At 46.2% G+C, this 22205-nt stretch overlaps 1 protein-coding gene across 5 annotated transcripts in view; it reads right to left on the minus strand.

Annotated features, from left to right (window-relative positions):
• Window positions 1–7563: 7563 nt before the first annotated feature.
• The window catches only part of dnajc17 (DnaJ (Hsp40) homolog, subfamily C, member 17), a 214711-nt gene continuing 200069 nt past the window's right edge, over window positions 7564–22205 (minus strand). For all 5 annotated transcript variants that reach the window (XM_072486413.1, XM_072486393.1, XM_072486396.1 and 2 more), the window contains one exon: window positions 7564–7743. In XM_072486413.1, the coding sequence (XP_072342514.1) occupies window positions 7636–7743 (108 nt within the window). In that variant the 3' untranslated portion in view covers window positions 7564–7635. The remainder of the gene's footprint in view (window positions 7744–22205) is intronic.

Below are 22205 nucleotides of genomic sequence, written 5' to 3' on the forward strand. Positions count from 1 at the left end.
GGTCCTTTTCCTTCTTTAAGAGAAGCGATATCGTTGCTTCAGACATAGTCGGGGGCAGTTGTCCCCTTTCCTTTGCCTCATTAAAGGTCCTCGTCAGTACCGGGGCGAGCAAGTCCACATATTTTCTATAGAATTCGACTGGGAATCCATCCGGTCCCGGGGCCTTTCCCGCCTGCATGCTCCTAATTCCTTTCACCACTTCTTCTACCTCGATCTGTGCTCCCAGTCCCACCCTTTCCTGCTCTTCCACCTTGGGAAATTCCAGCCGATCCAAGAAGCCCATCATTCTCTCCCTCCCATCCGGGGGTTGAGCTTCATATAATTTTTTATAAAATGTCTTGAACACTCCATTCACTCTCTCCGCTCCCCGCTCCATCTCGCCTTCCTCATCCCTCACTCCCCCTATTTCCCTCGCTGCTCCCCTTTTCCTCAATTGGTGTGCCAGCAACCTGCTCGCCTTCTCCCCATATTCGTACTGTACACCCTGTGCCTTCCTCCATTGTGCCTCTGCAGTGCCTGTAGTCAGCAAGTCAAATTCTACATGTAGCCTTTGCCTTTCCCTGTACAGTCCCTCCTCCGGTGCTTCCGCATATTGTCTGTCCACCCTCAAAAGTTCTTGCAGCAACCGCTCCCGTTCCTTACTCTCCTGCTTCCCTTTATGTGCCCTTATTGATATCAGCTCCCCTCTAACCAGCGCCTTCAACGCCTCCCAGACCACTCCCACCTGGACCTCCCCATTATCATTGAGTTCCAAGTACTTTTCAATGCACCCCCTCACCCTTAGACACACCCCCTCATCTGCCATTAGTCCCATGTCCATTCTCCAGGGTGGGCGCCCTCCTGTTTCCTCCCCTATCTCCAAGTCCACCCAGTGTGGAGCGTGATCCGAAATGGCTATAGCCGTATACTCCGTTCCCCTCACCTTCGGGATCAATGCCCTACCCAGCACAAAAAAGTCTATTCGCGAGTAGACTTTATGGACATAGGAGAAAAATGAGAACTCCTTACTCCTAGGTCTGCTAAATCTCCACGGGTCTACACCTCCCATCTGCTCCATAAAATCTTTAAGTACCTTGGCTGCTGCCGGCCTCCTTCCAGTCCTGGACTTCGACCTATCCAGCCCTGGTTCCAACACCGTATTAAAATCTCCCCCCATTATCAGCTTTCCCATCTCTAGGTCCGGAATGCGTCCTAGCATCCGCCTCATAAAATTGGCATCATCCCAGTTCGGGGCATATACGTTTACCAAAACCACCGTCTCCCCCTGTAGTTTGCCACTCACCATCACGTATCTGCCCCCGTTATCCGCCACTATAGTCTTTGCCTCGAACATTACCCTCTTCCCCACTAATATAGCCACCCCCCTGTTTTTCGCATCTAGCCCCGAATGGAACACCTGCCCCACCCATCCTTTGCGTAGCCTAACCTGGTCTATCAGTTTCAGGTGCGTTTCCTGTAACATAACCACATCTGCCTTAAGTTTCTTAAGGTGTGCGAGTACCCGTGCCCTCTTTATCGGCCCGTTCAGCCCTCTCACGTTCCACGTGATCAGCCGAATTGGGGGGCTTCCTACCCCCCCCCCCCCCTTGTCGATTAGCCATCACCTTTTTCCAGCTCCTCACCCGGTTCCCACGCAGCTGTATCTCCCCCAGGCGGTGCCCCCCCGCCCATCCTCTCCCATACCAGCTCCCCCCTGTCCCCAGCAGCAGCAACCCAGTAATTCCCCCCTCCCACCCCCCCCGCTAGATCCCCCGCTAGTGTAATTACTCCCCCCATGTTGCTCCCAGAAGTCAGCAAACTCTGGCTGACCTCGGCTTCCCCCCGTGACCTCGGCTCGCACCGTGCGACGCCCCCTCCTTCCTGCTTCTCTATTCCCGCCATGATTATCATAGCGCGGGAACCAAGCCCGCGCTTCTCCCTTGGCCCCGCCCCCAATGGCCAACGCCCCATCTCCTCCACCTCCCCTCCTCCCCCCATCACCACCTGTGGGAGAGAGAAAAGTTACCACATCGCAGGATTAGTACATAAAACCCCTCTTTGCCCCCCACATTCGCCCCACCACTTTGTTCGAACGTTCTTTTTAATAACCCGCTCATTCCAGTTTTTCTTCCACAATAAAAGTCCACGCTTCATCCGCCGTCTCAAAGTAGTGGTGCCTCCCTCGATATGTGACCCACAGTCTTGCCGGTTGCAGCATTCCAAATTTTATCTTCTTTTTATGAAGCACCGCCTTGGCCCGATTAAAGCTCGCCCTCCTTCTCACCACCTCCGCACTCCAGTCTTCATAAACGCGGATCACCGTGTTCTCCCATTTACTGCTCCGGGTTTTCTTTGCCCATCTAAGGACCATTTCTTTATCCTTAAAATGGAGGAATCTCACCACTATGGCTCTGGGAATTTCTCCTGCTCTCGGTCCTCGCGCCATCACTCGGTATGCTCCCTCCACCTCCAACGGACCCGCCGGGGCCTCCGCTCCCATTAACGAGTGCAGCATCGTGCTCACATATGCCCCGACGTCCGCTCCCTCCACACCTTCAGTAAGACCAAGAATCCTCAGGTTGTTCCTCCTTGCGTTGTTTTCCAGTGCCTCCAACCTTTCTACACATCGTTGCTGATGTGCCTCCTGCGTCTCCGTCTTCACCACCAGGCCCTGTATATCGTCCTCATTCTCGGCTGCCTTTGCCTTCACGACCCGAAGCTCCCGCTCCTGGGTCTTTTGTTCCTCCTTTAGCCCTTCGATCGCCTGTAGTATCGGGGCCAACAGCTCTTTCTTCATTTCCTTTTTGAGCTCTTCCACACAGCATTTCAAGAACTCTTGTTATTCAGGGCCCCATGTTAAACTGCCACCTTCCGACGCCATCTTGGTTTTTGCTTGCCTTCCTTGCCGCTGTTCTAAAGGATCCACTGCAATCTGGCCACTCTCTCCTCCTTTTTCCATCCGTATCCAGGGGGGGATTCCCTTCTGGTTTACCGCACAGTGTTTTTAGCCGTCAAAATTGCCGTTGGGGCTCCTATCAAGAGCCCAAAAGTCCGTTTCACAGGGAGCTGCCAAAACGTGCGACTCAGCTGGTCATCGCCGCACCCGGAAGTCTACACACCCATTTATAAACACCCATTCTTAAAGGTACTCTCACAGGACATAAATTTAGAGCACCCAATTATTTTTTTTTCCAATTAAGGGGCAATTTAGTGTGTCTAATCCACCTAACCTGCACATCTTTGGGTTGTGGGGGTGAAACCCACGCAGACATGGGGAGAATGTGCAAACTCCACACGGACAACGACCCAGGGCTGGGATGCGAACCTGGGTCCTCAGCGCCGCAGTCCCAGTGCTATCCACTGCGCCACATGCCGCCCTTCACATAACAAAGTTGATAGGGGCAAACAGCCAAATACACAGAAGGTACAATCAAAGAGGAACAAAGGTCTAATTTGCCAGACGATCAGAAGCCAGACAGGCTATTTCGCATCTAGCAGACAAGCTAGTTCCCAACCAAGCCCGAAGCCCAAGTTTTATAGCTAACAGTCTCCAAGCTTCAGTGTGAAGGTAGTGCAGAAAACGTTTGTAACGGCAGTTTTAAATATATTGCCGGACCAGGAAATTACGTTTTCCAGATTCGGGTATCATCCCTGTATTGTTTGGTAACTATAGTTGGTTATTTAATTTGGATTTTGTTTGGGGAACAGAAGAAGTCTTACGGAGATCAGGTATCGTGGATATATTTTGGAATAAGCGATATGTTCTGCAAAAACTCCTAACCTTTTTAGTAATTTTGATACCGTAATTGTCTGAGAGTAGAGTAGTGCTGTTCATGTGTATTTGTTTTTTCTATACTTTAATAAATAATCTTTAAGACCGGTGTTCCAAGTTGGGATACCCTCGCAGATACCATCAATGTGCTTCGTTACAGTGGTGAAGATGTTACATAGAACATACAGTGCCGAAGGAGGCCATTCAGCCCATCGAGTCTGCACCGAGCCCTTACTTCCACCCTATCCCGTAACCCAATAACCCCTCCTAACCTTTTTTGGCCACACAGGGCAATTTATCACGGCCAATCCACGTAACCTGCATGTCTTTAGATTGTGGGAGGAAACCGGAGCACTCGGAGGAAATCCACACAGACACTGGGAGAACGTGCAGACTCCGCACAGACAGTGACCCAGCAGGGAATCGAACCTGGGACACTGGTGCTGTGAAGCCACAGTGCTATCCACTTGTGCTACCGTGCTGCCCAATGACCCGCTACAAATGATAATGATCCCCAGTAACCTGTGCCTAATTTCACCTGTGCCCACACTGTCCATCTATAATTGCTTACATTCGCGAACCTTCCCACTGCGTCTAGGTGTACCCAAGATGAACATCAGAGGTGGGGACTGCGCCTCGTTGACCACCTGAAGGCGGATCCTGATAGGTTGGAAAGCAACCTCTCCTCCCTGTGCCCTGGCGTGGCGGGGAGACCTGTTGGAATTCTTGACTCTTGTGAAGGTTAAGTTTGAACTGAGGGGAAGGATGGAGGGGTTCTACAATTCATGGGCATTATTCATTATGCACTTTCAAGAACTGGATAACATCGAACATTAGTTGGGGCGTGTGGGTGGGAGGGTTGGGGGGAGGGGGGTGGTGTGTGTTAATGGCGACTATGGGTGATCCCTAATTCCTTTCTGTCATTTGTTTGTGTGAACATGCGGGCTAATGTTTGGGGTTTGGTGGGAGGATGGGATCGTTGTTATTGATATGGGGATTAACATATTTGTTACTGATTATTATTTATTATTGGTGGGTGTAAGTTTGGGATAAAATGTGAAAAAGGAGAATAAAAAATATTTTTTTAAAAAAGGCCTGCTGCCTTCCACACCCTGTTGCCCGAGGTGCCCTTGCTCCTGCCTCTACCTGTGGTGCTCACCAGATAGTGACCCAGACGCCTGCCTGCTACGTTTGCCCACCGAGGCACGTTTCACTGCAATAGTGGATGGTGCGGGTGATAGCTGTGATGCTTCATCTGTGTCTACTCCAAGATGCTGTGAAGGGTGGGCAGTGCGACACTGCTGGTAGACGGGCCTGGCTCTTTGCTTGATGTTCCTGCAAGGCAAGCGACATGGTTTTAGTACATGACCTGGTCAAGAGTTTGGACTACTTCACTTGAGACAGGTCAATTGGATGAAGGTGCAGTGGCTCCTGACTTTTCTCTCGCTCCTCTCCTGCGTGCTTCATGGCGCTCTCCTCACACAAAGTTAGGATCCTCAGCTAGGGCATCCCACCACCCGTTTTCTCTCACCTGCGGGGGTTGTAGGCGAGCTTCTTCTGCAGGAACACAAATGAAAATAATACGAGCTGAATACCTGGTGGATCAGAGGTCGATGACCGCTGGCATATATGGGCACTGTGCCTAACCAGGGAGGGGTTCTGATAAGGAGCACTGTGCCTAACCAGGGAGGGGTTCTGATAAGAAGCACTGTAGAGAGGTTGGGGGGGGGGGGGAAGAGGAGGAGGGGGCGCAGGGTCTGAGGATGCTGGTGGGAGGTTGGATTCTAGTGCCCCATGGGGTGGCGGCATGTGTAACCGAGATGATATTCTGAGGGGTGACGGAAGGATGGTGTGCAGAGAGGAGACAGGTAGCACTTACCCTGGCTGATCGGAGTAGGTCATTCATCTTTTTTCTGCATTGCACGTCCGTCCTTTAGGTCAGGCTGCTGGTACTGACCAGAGCTATCACTGTCAACAGCATTACCCTCATTAGCCCCTCGGTTACCTCTTCACAAACCTCCAGCAAGTTAGTAAAACATGATTTCCTTGAGATCCAAAATTTATCTTAGCCTCTCCTTTTTATATACTTGCACAGGACAGCAGGTTTCCTTCCCTAAATGATATTAGTGGACTAAATGGGTTTTTACAACAATCAGGTGGCCACCTTTACTGACACTAGCTTTTTGTTGCAGATTTATTTAAATTCCCCAGCTGCCATGTTGGGATTGGAAATCATGTACTACACCATTCAGTCAAGCCTTTGGATTGCCAGCCTAGAAACATAACCACTATTCTTTCACTCCCAATTATACTCGTCCCTGACCTGTAAACCAAGCTTGGGAGAATAGAAGCTGCAATGGTGCTGTTGGATACTTTTTATGATTCAAGAGGACACAGTGTGAGACTAGTTAAATCCCAATACCAACACAGCTCCTGAGTTAAGGAGTAGTGTTGCATTATGCTGCCACTTCCAAAGAATGATCACCCACAAATACCAAGTCCTTTTTTATTTCAGATGCTGATCTGCTTTGAGTACGATTTATTTTTACTTCAGGGGCTGGATACTCAGTTATTGGGACTATGTCCCCACACTGGCGTCAAAACTGTGAACTTTCACACCAGAAAAACCGTCGTGAATGGGCCACATATTCCTAGCCCTGCAGGGACTGGGACCTGGCGTAGATCTAGCAGCTTTTGCTGCAGATAGGGGCCCCCGTACTTCCGTGTCAGAGGCCGCGCATGCACACGTGCTCCATGGCGGACTCAGACCGCAGAGCTGGACCCTAAAAATAAACCCCCCGATCGGCCGCGCGCCTGACCCTCAACGCCCACACAAATATTTTCCGGCCGCCTATAAGGCCCCCCCTGCCCTCCGATCGGCCTGCCCCTGACCAGGGCGGCCGCGTACTGAGTCTGCAGCCTCCACGCGAGTATCCCAACTTGCTGGACCACATTAGAACAAACCGTCGGGACTTGGTCTGGTCGGGGGCGGAGAATGGTAGAGCGGGCCTCTGGCCCCAGGTAGGTCCTAGGCGGCGCAGCGTACCCGGAGAGTACGGCGCTTTTCGGGGCCTGGCGGTCCCGATTCCGTGTGGGAAAATGGATTCTCCGCCCCCGCGCCGGCCATGATTCCGGCGTCGGGGTGCGGAGAATCCAGCCCCAGATTTTTAACATTCAGGTGCTTTCTATTCTCCCTGGCTCATATTTCTGAGAACCTGTTGATCATTTTGCTAATGAAAAATATTTATTAAAAACCCTAATATTTCGGTACAGCACAGTGGTGCAGTGGGTAGCACTGCTGCCTCATGGCGCCGAGGTCCCAGGTTTGATCCCGGCCCTGGGTCACTGCCTGTATGGAGTTTGCACATTCTCCCTGTGTTTGCGTGGGCCTCAACCCCACAACCCAAGAAGATGTGCAGGGTAGGTGGATTGGCCACACTAAATTTCCCCTTAATTGGAAAAATTTAATTGGGTACTCTAAATTTATAAAAACAAAAATTAATATTTCATGGATGTGAAGGTGAGAGAAAATAAAACAGCCCTGACGAGCCTTTTTGGTCCATGATTTAATATTTGGACTGAATGTCTGATCTAAAAGTCTGACGGGTAACCTGGGAGAACAGAAGTCAGAGACAAGAGATCACTGGCTTGTTTACTGAGTGTACTTCTTCCCTATGGAAAAATGGTATTGAACTCAACATTTCACAAGGTAAAGAATCACTTGTTGACCTATTTTCTTGCAGCACAACCTTGCTGGCCCACAAGGTTATCTTAGGCACAGACACACACAAAGAACAATGAATGCAGATGAATAAAAAATAAAGAGAATTTATTCCAGTTCAGAGGAAACTAAACGGAATCTGAAGCATTCTCCAGTGGCAAGTTCAAGAATCATCCTCTTGAAGTTGTTCAATGAGCCGCTGCCTTTCTGCTGCCTGTCGCATCCGCATCATCACAAGGCTTTCATAATCCCGCTCTGTGCGTGCTGTATTCTGGAAAAGAAAAGAAGCATGGTCAATACTGAGCGCACAAAATTGCAACTTTAAACCTGTTGTAGATTCTCGGGTTCACTGGTGTCAATCACTCCTGAACGAGATGCTTCCCCTTATGGAGGTTGACACACTGCCCATGTGTACTTGCATAACACTGCAATCCAGAGGTGCAATGACAGTACCTCCCTGTGACCCGAGCCAACTAATCATCTCTTTTGCATGTGTACTGACTGCTTCAATCTCTCCAAAGGCAGACTAAACAAACACTTCAGGCTTGATGACGAATTTGGCAATTTGATTTCACTGACGAGGCAACAGTTACAATCAGATTAATTTAGTTTAGTTGTACAACTTATTCCTGCGCAGGACAACAAAATAGCGATGAGGCTAAACTATCCCAAATCGGTTGGTCACCTTTCTTGACAATCTAATTTCTAAATCGCCAGTATTGTGCACTTCTCTCAGCCTTTTTGTGGGCCTCAGTACTTTGAAAGAGGAAACTTTAATGTATGTTGCGCCTTTCACAACTTCAGGATATTTCAAAGCACTTTGCAGCAAAGTAACCAGGGCAGCACGGTAGCACACGTGGCTAGCACTGTGGCTTCACAGCGCCAGGGTCCCAGGTTCAATTCCCTGCTGGGTCACTGTCTGTGCGGAATCTGCACGTTCTCCCCGTGTCTGCGTCGGATTCCTCCGGGTGATACGGTTTCCTCCCACAGTCCAAAGACGTGTAGGTTAGGTGGATTGGCCATGATAAATTGCCCTTAGTGACCAATAAGGTTAGGAGGGGTTATTGGGTTACGGAGATAGGGTGGAAGTGAGGGCTTAAGTGGGTCGGTGCAGACTCGATGAGCTGAATGGCCTCCTTCTGCACTGTATGTTCTATGTCGATGTCAATCCCAGTACGAGGGCTGTGTGATGGGCACCCCATCCAGCATCTTAACATTCACTCTCTCCACCAAAGCACAATGGCAGCAACTCACCAAGATGCACTCCTGCAACCCAACAAGAGACAGTACCTTCCAAACCCTTGACCTCTACCGTCTAGAAGGACAGGACTGCAGGTGCATGGGCACACCATCACCTGCAAGTTCCCCTCCAAACTACAAACATCCTGACTTGGGATGATACTGCTGTTTCTTCCATGTTGCTGGGTCACAATCTTGGAACTTCTTTTCTAATAGCACTGTGGGTGTACCTACACCATATGGACTGCAGCAGTTCAAGGAGTCAGCTCACCACAATGTTCTCAAAGGCAATTTGGGATGGGCAATGAATGCTGGCCTAGCTATGGCCACAGAAACGTGGTCTTCTCTATCTGAGCTCCACAGTCCGTTGTTTCAACAGGAGTTGCACTTTCCAATAACGGAGAATACCTGTAGTGGTGGAGTCATAGTCACTTTTCTCCAAGGAAGAAACTAATGCTCATTCCAGATAAATAAGTACAATTCTATGGTGACATTCCTTTGCAGTACTGAGGAAGTGCCAACCTTCAAAAGAGACATTAAACCAAGGTACATCTGCCTTCTCAGCTGGACGTAAAAGATCCCATGGCAAAGTTTCAAGAAGAGCAAATGGCTTTTCACCAATATTTAGCTCAGAGTCAATTTTCCCAGTTATCTGGTCATTATCACTCTGCTGTTTGTGGGAGCTTGCTGTGCATAGAGTGGTTCCCATGTTTCTAACACTACAATAGTAATTACACTTGGATAATTTTTTACTGACCATAACATGCTTTGCAATATGCTGAGATGGTGGACTGCGCTGAATAAATGTAAGCCTGTCTTTCTTTCAGGTAAACTTGGAATCAAATCACTCCCAGTGCACAGTCTGCAAGTGAACCAAATCACACCCAATGCACAGACTGCCAGTGAACCAAATCACTCCCAGTGCATAAACTGCCAGTGAACCAAATCACTGCCAGTGCACAGACTGCCAGTGAACCAAATCACTCTGTGCATAAACTGCCAGTGAACCAAATCACTCCCAGTGCACAGACTGCCAGTGAACCAAATCATTCCCAGTGCACAGACAGCCAGTGAACCAAATCAATCCCAGTGCACAGACTGCCAGTGAACCAAATCACTCCCAGTGCACAGACTGCCAGTGAACCAAATCACTCCCAGTGCACAGACTGCCAGTGAACCAAATCACTCCCAGTGCACAGACTGCCAGTGAACCAAATCACTCCCAGTGCACAGACTGCCAGTGAACCAAATCACTCCCAGTGTACCGTCTCCGCAATCATTTGTGGCAACTCTGCAGCATCTCGCAATATCACATCATGGGATAATTTTGCAAAATCTTTCTAGGTTGACTGGAAAAACTGAAATACTGACAAGAGCCATGTAAGTGACATTTATAATCCTGTTATTTTATCTTGACACACTTGGTATGGTTTGAGTTCATAGGGAATTTTCCCTTTCATGGTCACCCTGACTTTCTTGTTTACAAATGCCTCATTCACTCCATTATACTATTAAGGTGCACGTTCTCTGATCATTTAGATTTCACTACTATTCCTGAAATTCTGTTCTCATCCTGCTTCAATTTCTCCTGCCCAAACACCATACTAATAAGGTGGTCAGAGCCCTCTTTTTTGAGATTTGAGTCTCTCTGAGAAAGAATAACAGAGGCAACTGGTGTTGCACTCGCCTCCCATACAACAGAACACACAATATTTAATCTTCATTCAGTACTGCCTAGTGCGAGAAATTGGTTATGGTATATTGAGGATGATAGATCGACCAGTTATTTGCACCTGGGTACTACCCAGAGCTCCCTGCAGGATGGTTCATTAGTGAGGGTAGGAGTGCCCTTCATGATTGAATAGTCTGACAATATCCATTGACTAGACTTATAGATTAAGAACAGCCAGATAGTGGAGCAGTGTAGCACCCAAGGAATATATACCAGAAATAGTCAATGTTTTAAGGAAAGCAAATCTTTAAAAAAAGCCTGGATCAAGTCGGACTGGGTATGTTACAGCTCCAACCATTATCAGGATCAGATGAAACCAATCAAGTAGCATGGGGTCTGTTCTCACGTCTACACAGCAATAAAGCAGCAATTGTGAATTACCAGGAAAGACTGGTTCACACGCAGGCAATGAAACAACCTACACTAAAACACACACAATCTGCCCTCCTGGAATGCTTGAACTCTGCTCAACTTGGAGCAAGACTTCAGCACATCAACTCAGGCTAACACAACAATCTGTGGGAACGCCTCACTGAAATAAAACAGGGGCCACTTACAGCAAGCCCTCCTCAACCTACATTTGGCTCACTACACAACTATCTCAGCTCCCGCACAGCCTGGTACTGGCAGCATTCTTGTTTTGTAATAACTCATATCATAATGAAACATCTTTGCGGGGAAATAATTAGGAAATTCAAGTATAAATCACATTATAATCATTTTTAGTGAGGGCCAATATAGGTCAGATAGCCTGGACAATGCTGATTTGTATGTCTATCAATAATAGCATGTTGTAAATCTAGAAACTCTGTAAAATAAAACCAGTGCAAGAGCAGTAATGAGTTTCCATTGTATCTGTAGCCAGGAGGTTATTAGGGAATAAGCACAGGGCGGCATGTGGTGCAGTGGTTAGCACTGGGACTGCGGCGCTGAGGACCTGGGTTCGAATTCCGGTCCTGGGTCACTGTCCGTGTGGAGTTTGCACATTCTCCCCATGTCTGCATGGGTTTCACCCCCACAACCCAAAGATGTGCAGGCTAGGTGGATTGGCAACGCTAAATTGCCCCTTAATTGGAGAAAAAAAATAATTGGGTACTCTAAATTTATAAAAAGAAAATTAAGGAATAAGCACAGAGCCATAGTGAAGCGTGGAAAATGTATCATCACAGTTTTTGAGACATAGAGTTGAGGTGAGAGAGGAAAAGACAGAGAAAGGAAGAATAAAGAGGCCAGAAAGAGAGGAGACAGAGAAAATGAATGGAAACTGTTAATGTAGAGAGGGGCAGAGTGTGCCGAGGAGGGGTGGAAATCGGAGAGGACGAGGGGTAGGGGCAAAGGAGGAATCACAGAATTACTACAGTGCAGGAGGCCATTTGGCCCAACGAAACTGCACAGACCATCTGAAAGAGCACCACAACCCAGGCTCGCTTCCCCACCCTATCCTCGTAACCCCACCTAACCTTTGGACATAAAGATACAATGTAGCAGGGCCAATCCACCTAACCTGCGCATCTTTGGACTGTAGGAGGAAACCAGAGCATCTGGAGGAAACTCACGCAGACACGGGGAAAAATGCAAACTCCACACAGACAGTCACCCAAGGTTGGAATCGAACCTGGTCCCTGGTGTTGTGAGGCAGCAGTGCTAATCACTGTGCCACCGTGCTGTGAAGGGTGCAGGGGTGGGAGACAAGATGTTACATGATGTGGTGGAACATTTCAGAGAGCATTAGAATACAGCAGGTTGGGAGAATAAATTTAAACCGCTGTGGGTAGAGAATGATAGAATGAGGAAGCGGGAGGTTGAAGAGAAAGAAAGTGGAAGAGAGGGAAAGGTAAAAAGAAGGGAGAGAAAACTAAACAGTGTCATGGGAGTGTCCCTTTAAGAAAGGTTTTTGTCTTATCACATGGCTTCAGTGATGTTATTTTGTGGGTGGAGTTGAACTGTGGCTGTGAGGTTTTTCAGTTAAATTTTCAGTTTGACTACAGTGGACACTTCTTTCTCCCTCTGAGTCCACAGCAGTAAAGGGCAAAGGAGATTTCAGTTTTTGTGATTCCAAATGGTATATACCAATTCAAAGTTATGCCGTTTGGCATGAAAAAGCGCCCCAGCCACATTTCAACAGTTAACCAGCAAAGTCATTTCAGGATTACCCAATTGTGTGGTGTGCATAGATGATCTGGTGGTTTTTAGTCAGACATGGAAAGAAAAGGACATTTGAAGCATCTGATGGAGTTATTCGATCAACTTCAGGAGGTGGGTTTGGTGGTAAACCTAGCCAAAAAGTGAGTTTGGAAAGCCCAAGTTACGTTCCTTGGCCATATAATTGGTCATGGACAAATGGTCCCACGGGATGTGAAAACAAACGTTATTGGGGAGTTTCCAATACCCTCGACACAAAGGGAAATAATGAGATTTCTTGGCATGAGTGTTTTTTTACCGCAAATTGTGCTGCATTTTAGCAGCGTGGTTGTTCCACTGATGGACTTGCTGAAGAAGCGTAGCAAATTTCAGTGGACAGCGGAGTGTCAACAGACATTTGATGGCCTGACGGCTGTGTTAACCACTGCTCCTGTGTTGGCCGCCCCAAATTACACAAAATCATTCAAGGTGGCTATCGATGTGAGTGATGTGGACGTAAGTGTTGTGCTCTTGCAAGAAGACGATGAAGGAATAGTGCGGCCTATTGGGTATTTTTCCAAAAAATTAAATGATCACCAGAGGAAGTATTCAACAATTGAAAAGGAGACTTTGAGCTTGACAAATGGGCTTTGCAAATTTTAACATTTATGTTACCAGCAATTCGTCTGAAACAATTATATATACTGATCATAATCCATTGATGTTTTTGGAGAAATTCAAGAATAAAAATGCCAGACTGTTTCGATGAAGTTTATTATTACAGCCATTTAATTTAAAACTTATACTTGCGGCAGGACGAAAAAACGTGATAGCCGATGCTTTGTCACGAATGTGAAGAGAAGCAGGTTCGATGGTGGAAAACAAAGAACTAAAATGGACTGTATTATTATGTTTTAAAATGTATGTATGTTTAATGTCAAGTGTTACGAATGGGCAAATGAAAAGGTGAAAAATGAAACCACCTCTGAAGTTGATGGTTTATTTTTTTTTCTTGGCGGGAGGAGTCATGCGAGTGTCCCTTTAAGAAAAGGTTTTGTCTTATCACATGGCTTCAGTGATGTAATTTTGAGAGTGGAGCTGGGCTGTGGCTGTGAGGTTTTTAAGTTTCATTTTCAGTTTGACTGCTGCGGACTCAGAGGGAGAAAGAAGTTTTTTTTCCTGTCTTTCTATGGTTTCATTTTAAAGAGTTGTTCCAGTAAAAAAAACATTGATTATAGCTACCTGCTTTGGTAACTTAAAAGATATAGGGCGAGATTCTCCACTCCCGCGACGATTGGCAGAATCGCCTGGGCCGCCAAAATTTCCCGGGACGCCGGTCCGACGCCCTCCCGCGATTCTCCCAAGCGGCGGGAACGGCCCGGTCGAGTTCCGCGGGCCGGAGACACTCAAAATGGCGATTCTCCGGCACCCCCGCTATTCTCAGGCCCGGATGGGCCGAGCGGCCAGGCCAAAACGGCGGGTTCCCCCAGCGCCGTCCACACCTGGTCGCTGCCATCGGGAACAGTGCGCGAACACTGGGGGGGGATCCTGCACCGGGGGGTACCTCAAATGTGGGATGGCCCGCGATTGGTGCCCACCGATCGTCGTGCCGTCCTCTCTGAAGGAGGGCCTCCTTCCTTCCGCGGCCCCGCAAAATCCATCCGCCATCTTCTTGCGGGGCGGACTTAAGAGAGGACGGCAACCATGCATGCGCGGGTTGGCGCCGGCCAACCTGCGCATGTGCGGGTGACACCAGTTATGCGGCGCCGGCCGCGTCATCTATGCGGCGCCGCCTTCACGCGGCGACAAGGCCTGGCGCGTGTAGATGACGCGGCCCCAATCCTAGCCCATTGTCTGGGCCTGAATCGGTCGGGATCGAGGCCGTTTCGCGCCGTCGTGAACCTTGACGGCGTGGGCACTTTGGCGCAGGAGTGGAGAATCCCGCCCATAGTTTGCTTCCGGAAGGAGTTAAATCTGCTAGCGAGACGGGATCAGAATCTCAGGGAAAACCAGTCTCAATCAAGTGAAAAGGCAGAGTGCAGGGCCATGCCCTTGGAAAGGGATTTTTGGTTTATTGGATTTAGTGTTGAATTGGAACAGTTAAGGGGGAATTCATTAAGTGTTATACATAGACTACTGTAGCTGTGTGGTGTCTTTATGTTTGTAATTGTTAAAAATTCTTACTGTATATATATATATATATATATATGTTAACTACGTTTTTAGAATAAACCTTGTTTTGATTAAAGTGCCCAGGAAGTCTGCGGAATCACATCTGAAGGGAAGGCTCTTGTGCTCATCCTAGCCAAATTCAACATAAAGGCTGTAGGTCAGGGGAACTTTATTATATATTTTGGAGTTTATAAGCACTGGCCCATAACGATATAAAGACACAATCACATTCGGAAACGATTACTTAAATCCTGTGACGTTTCTGCAAGGAAGGATCAATCAACAAAAAAAACCAAGATGACGCAGCACTTGATGGAATGTTAGATTACCAAAATGACCTAGTCCAACCACATTCTATTTGCACTGACAGCTCTCAAGATTAGATTTTGATCTTTTATTACTCTTTATGGGATTACAGCATTACAGAGTATTTCCATCTTTCCATTCCTGCACATAAGTACCTTGGTTTTTGTTCAAAAGGGGGAACACAAAAATAGCATTTGGGAAATTTAAATAAAGTTTAAAAAGCACGAAACTCCGAGATGTACCAGGCCACAAAGAGGAGAGAGATTGAGGGAATTATTTTTGAGGAGGTAAGTGAGCGAAGAGCAGCACAACTATTAAGGCATGGAATGTTAGATGTACAATGGGAAATATGATCTTCCTCATTCTTTGGATAGAGATGCAACCTGAACTTGCAAATGAATTCTTTGTCATGTCAAAGGTGTAAACACATAGGATGCTGTCCCTTACAGTAGCTATTTTGCTCCACCCAGTTGCCTTGAACAATCTCGCTCTGAACCATACTTCATAACACCAGATTCCAAGGTGAACAAATCTCTCATGTGACTATATAGGGTTGAGGTTGGCGCAGGATGGGCGAGTGAGCTATTGAACAATATCGCCACCACTTCCGAAGGTGAACCTGACATCATCTCATACCATAGGATTTAGGAGCAGAATTAGGCCATTCGTGCCATCAAGTCATACACAGACTAAGATTATTATTTGTCTAATTAATTTTAATCTATTCTCTCATGGGGTGTGCAAGGCCAGCATTTGTTGCCCATTCCTAATTGCCCTTGAACTAACTAAATGGCCATTTCAGAGGGCTGTTAACATTGCTGTGGGTCTGGAGTCACATCTAGGCCAGACCAAGCAAGGATGGCAGGTTTTCTTCGTGTAGGATACAAGTGAACCAGATGGGCTTTTACGACAATCAACACTATTACTGAGACCAGCTTTTAATGCCAGCTTCTATGGTGGGATTTGCACCCATGTCCCCATCATTAACTTGGGCCTCTGAATTACTAGTACAGTGACATAAGCTCTGAAACACTCCAGTGGGATCAGGTCCAATCACTACCTGTGACTGAGCAGGGCACAGCCTTTTGGGGCAATTCATGGACCACCAGCAAAATCAATCAAAAATTATTGATGCAGGCCAATACCTGACTTTGGTGCAGGACCAAAGAAATCAATTTAAATCAGCACTGCCTTCTGGATCCTTAAAAAATTTTTTTTAAGAGTACTCAATCATTTATTTTCCAATTCAGGGCAATTTAGTGTGGCCAATCCACCTACCTTGCGCATATTTGGATTGTAGGGGTGTAGCCCACACAGACAGGGAGAGAAAGTGCAAACTCCACACAGACAGCGACCCGGGGCCGGGATCAAACCGAGGTCCTCAGTGCCGTAGGCAGCAGATTTAACCACTGCACCACCATTTCGCCCCTTCTGGATCCTTCTGTTTTGAATTAAAGGTACAGGCTGCTTTGCCTTAAAGTCACAGGCCCATTAAACATTCATGGATCAAAAATGTAACTGCATAAATAAATAAAAGAGGAAATAAGGGATAAACAGGAAGGACTCGTACTCTGAAGGACCATTCCTGACCCAAAAAGAGTGTTGGGGGTGCCTTCACCACAGATTGCCATGGTTCAACCACTCCCTTTTTAGGCCAAACAAGGATGGGTAATAAATGTTGAAAACGCCAGTAACACTCAGCGAATGAATACAAAGAAAGTCTGTTAGCACATGTAAACCATAAACCTGCTCCTCTCTCAATGACATGCCCAATCAGAACAGAATGCTTGGAATCCATCTCTATTGACATCACCGCGCCCACAACCCAAGGGCATAAAGACAGTCTAGAGACGAGGAGCTAGAAAAAACAGCTTCCTACTTTGGAGGAAACATATATTTAATGCACAGTCTCATGGATCATTAAATGATCAGTATCATTCTGTTCTCTGATTTCGTATGCAAATGAAACATTATAGGGTGTGCCTGACCCGGCAAAGTAAATTTGTGAGGAACTTTTCAAAGCATCGAAGACAAACATCAGTTTACTTTCATTGCAAAATCTTGCTGTTTCATTTTAGTTGAGCATGGGGGATGTGAGCATCACTGGCAAAGCCAGCTTTATTTCTCATCATTAATTGTCCACCTTAAACCACTGTAATCCATGTGGTACACCCACACAGTGCTTTTCTCTATAGTGACTTGCTCAAGTGGCTTAATTGTGAAACTGTTTCAGAGGGTAGTTAAGGGTGGACCATATTGCTGTCATCTGGAGTCACTTGCTAGCCACATCTGGTAAGGACGGCAGATTTCTTCCCCTGAAGGACATTGGTGAACAAGATGGGTTCTTGCAACAATCTGATAGTTTCATGATCATTATTAATGAGACGAGCATTTTATTCTAGAATTGTTAATTAATTGAATTTAAAATCGTCCAGTTGCTATGGCGGGATTTGACTCATGTTTCCAGCATATGAGTCTGGGCATCAAGGAATATTAGTCCAGTAACGTTACCTAGCTAGGCTTCAATGATAATTTACCCATGCTCATTTTGTATTTAAAAATCATTCATCAATCTGCATTCTCAGGCAGATATAGAAACCGGACATGTCAAATGTAATGAAAATAGGGCATTTATGATTGGGATACATTTTTCATGCCAAATATTAAAGCAAGCGTCAGCATGTAACTGTGCTTCTGAAGAACTGAAGTGTACCATCCATCTAGAAAAAGCTACCATGGGTTAATGGGCCCACTTGGTCATCCCTGGATACACTGGTGGCATTTAATTCTGCATCTTGCTCACGTTTTTGGTATCAGATATGGCACAAATTTTCCACAAGTAACTAAATTCAAAATAAGGTTATTAAATTACACCAGTAACAATGAGCGTTTGAAGCCAATCTTAAAAACACAGCATTGAAAATAGAACATAGAACTGTACAGCACAGTACAGACCCTTCGGCCCACGATGTTGTGCCGAACTAGTCTGAAACTAAGATCAAATCAACCTACTCCCAATCATTCTAGTGCACTCCATATGCCTATCGAATAACCGCTTGAAAGTTCCTAAAGTGTCCGACTCCACTACCATAGCTGGGAGTGCGCTCCACTCCCCAACCACTCTCTGAGTAAAGAACCTACCTCTGACATCCCTCCTATATCTTCCACCATGAACCTTATAGTTGTGCCCCCTTGTAACAGCTACATCCCACCCGAGGAAAAAGTCACTGAACATCCACTCTATCTATCCCTCTCATCATCTTATACACCTTAATTAAGTCACCTCTCATCCTCCTTCGCACCAATGAGAAAAGCCCTAGCTCCCTCAACCTTTCCTCAGAAGACCTACCCTCCAATCCAGGCAGCATCCTGGTAAATCTCCTTTGCACCCTTTCCAATGCTTCCAAATCCTTCCTATAATGAGGTGACCAGAACTGCACACAATACTCCAAATGTGGTCTAACCAAAGTCTTGTACAGTTGCAGCATAACTCACGGCTCTTAAACTCAATCCCCCTGTTCATAAATGCAAACACTCTATAGGCATTCTTCACGGCTCTACCCACTTGGGTGGCATCTTTCAGAGATCTATGGACATGAACTCCGAGATCGCTCTGCTCCTCCACATTCTTCAGAACCCTGCAGTTAACCCTGTAATCCGCATTCAAATTTGGCCTACCGAAATGAATCACCTCGCACTTATGTCATGTGAGAGTACCTTTAAGAAATGGGTGTGTATATAAATATCAGTAGTGAGAGTACCTTTAAGAAATGAACATAGAACATACAGTGCAGAAGGAGGCCATTCGGCACATCGAGTCTGCACCGAGCCACTTAAGCCCTTACTTCGACCCTATCCCCGTAACCCAACAATCCCTCCTAACTTTTTTTTTGGCCACCAAGGGCAATTTATTACGGCCAATCCACCTAACCTGCACGTCTTTGGACTGTGGGAGGAAACCGGAGGAAACCCTCGCAGACATGGGGAGAACGTGCAGACTCCTCTCAGACAGTGACCCAGCAGGGAATCGAACCTGGGACCCTGGCGCTGTGAAGCCACAGTGCTAATCACTTGTGCCACCGTGCTGCCCGTGTTTACTACTGCAGTGATGTCAGAGAGTGGGTGGAGGTGGACTGTCCGTCAGCTTTTTACTTTCGTTTTAGGCTGTTTGCTGCAGGGTGTGTTTTTGTTTCGTTTTCAGTGTTGGAGCTGAAGCCAGACCAAGCAGGTGTACTGCTGTTTTCTCTGCCATCAAAAGACTATCTCTTGATCATTTGGTGAATTCAGAATTATAAATGTTCTCAGTAGTGAATGTAAACCTAATGTGCTACTGTTTAAAGGTTTTTTAAAAGTCTTCTGGATGTTAAAAGGACAGCTTACAACACTATTTGTATTCTTTGGGGGTTGTATTTGAATTAATGGTTGCTAAGATGTTCACTGTTTGTTTCAAAAAGGTTAACTTGAGTTCATAGAATAAACACTGTTTTGCTTTAAAAAATACTTTTCTATTTCTGCTGTACCACACCTGTAGAGTGGGCCGTGTGCTCCCCATACCACAACCTAGTAAAAGTTGTGGGTCGGGTGAACTCCATGATACACTTTGGGGTTCTCTAAACCCTGGCCCATAACACTCATCAGGGTTAAACTCCATCTGCCACTTTTCAGCCCAGCTCTGCACCCTATCAATGTCTCTTTGCAGCCTACAACAGCCCTCCACATTATCCATTACTCCACCAATCTCGGTGTCATCAGCAAATTTACTAACCCAACCTTCAACTCCATCATCCAAGTCATTGATAAAAATCACAAATAGCAGAGGACCCAGCATTGATCCCCGTGATACACCGCTGGTGACTGGGCTCCAGGATGAAAATTTACCATCTACCACCACCCTCTGTCTTCTATGTGATAGCCAATTACTGATCCAATCGGCCAAATTTCCCTCTATGCCATGCCTCCTTACTTTCTGCATGAGCCGACCATGGGGCACCTTATCAAATACCTTACTAAAATCCATGTATACGACATCATCTGCTCTACCTTCATCTATGTACTTAGTTACCTCCTCAAAGAATACAATCAAACTTGTGAGGCAAGACTTACCCCTCACAATTCCGTGCTGACTATCCTGAATTAAGCTGTATCTTTCCAAATGATCATAAATCCTATCCCTCAGGAACCCTTTTCAAAAATGTACCTATGACCGAAGTGAGACTAACCGGCCTATTATTCCCAGGGTTATACCTATTCCCTTTCTTGAACAAGGGAACAACATTTGCCTCTCTCCAGTCTTCTGGCACTATTCCTGTAGACAGAGAGGACACAAAGATCAAAGCCAAAGGCTCTGCAATCTTTTCTCTCCTCCCAAAGAATCCTAGGATATATCCCATCAGGCCCAGGGGACGTATCTATCCTCAGGCATCTCAAAATTTCTAACACATCTTCCTTCCGAATATCTACCTCCTCCAGCCTACCAGCCTGTATCGCACTATCCTCCTCAAAAACATAGCCCCTCTCCTTTGTGAACACTGAAGAAAAGTATTCATTTAGGGCCTCTCCTATATCTTCAGACTCCATGCACACGTTCCCACTACTGTCCTTGACCGACCCTAACTTCACCTTGGTCATTCTTTTATTCCTCACATAAGTGTAAAAAGCCTTGGAGTTTTCCTTGATCCTAACCGCCAAGGACTTCTCCTAAGCCCTTTCTTGAGCTCCTTCCTAGCTATCTTGTATCCCTCAAGTGCCCTAACTGAACCTTGTTTTCTCATCCTTACATAAGCCCCCTTCTTCCTCTAGACAAGATATTCAACCTCTTTTGTAAACCATGGTTCCCTCACTCGACCATTTCCTCCCTGCCTGACAGGGACATATATATCAAGGACATGCAGTGTTTTCTCCTTGAACGAGCTCCACATCTCAATTGTGCCTATCCCTGACAGTTCATGTTTCCATCTTATGCTCCCCAATTTTTACCTTCCCCCAGTTATAAACCTTGCCCTGCCGTATGTTCCAATCCCCCTCCATTGCTATAGTGAAAGTCACCGAATTGTGGTCACTATTTCCAAAGTGCTCTCCCACAACCAAATCTAACACTTGGCCCGGTTCATTACCCAGTACCAAATCCAATGTGGCCCCGCCTCTTGTCGGTCTATCCACATATTGTGTGAGGAAACCTTCCTGCACTCACTGCATCTTTCAAAGGATCCATTAAAGTGTCAAATAAGCTGACTTCCTTTGATTGGATTTCAATCCAGAATTTTTTTTTTTAGTAAAGGTGGATGACTGTTTCATGAAGGGATCCAAGTGTGTAACCTCTTTCGTTGCAGTTTCTCTGGGAATTAGAGGTAAGTGTTGCCTTGCATTTTCTAGCTGATCAAAACAGTACCCAACTGTTACATCAAAAATGTCAGATATTTATGTCAAGCAAACCAATGCTTTAGAGGTATTTTACTCAAACAATGGAAAATAACTTTCATGACCCACTGACAAGTGCTGTCACTATCAAAGCTATATAAAAATGTAGCTATAATTAAACTGTCATTTATTAACAACCAAATATGCATATTTCTTCTAGCACTTGGGTGTGCTTGTTGATTGTTTATTCAGCTACTTTTGTCTTTAGTAAATGACTAGGCTGACTTTATTTCCTTGTATATTTCATGCACCTTCAAATTACACAAGCCATTCCATTAAACCACAAGTGAATAGAAGCAGTATTTAATAGTTTCCTAATTAGAGATGTTATGGCATATGAAAGATTAGTAAGAAGCTGGTGAAATTATCTAGTTATGTTCTGTTCATGTGAAGATATGCTGCATTAAAATATTTCTGTTCTCCTGTTTGTTTTGTTATGTTTCCTTTGTAACATAAGCGGCCTCCTTGTGTTGCATTTGTCAAGGAAGGTCGAGACGTGTAAATAACTTCAACTCATTTATTTACACTGTGTACACTTTTATAACTTGAGTTCGACACTACTGCTAATCCTATTGCAGCTACCTAAACTGACTAACCAGCTGCTGTCTTCCACGTGGTGGGTGTGATAATGAATCAATCCTGTGCCTCTCCTCACTGACTGTCTCCACTGGCCAAAGGGGTGATCATGTGTGTGGTGTCCTTTATGTATAGGTTGGTGTAATGTCCCCCTGTGGTCGTGTCACCTC

This window comes from Scyliorhinus torazame, chromosome 2 (genome assembly GCF_047496885.1).
Source record: "Scyliorhinus torazame isolate Kashiwa2021f chromosome 2, sScyTor2.1, whole genome shotgun sequence".
Lineage (NCBI taxonomy): Eukaryota > Metazoa > Chordata > Chondrichthyes > Carcharhiniformes > Scyliorhinidae > Scyliorhinus > Scyliorhinus torazame.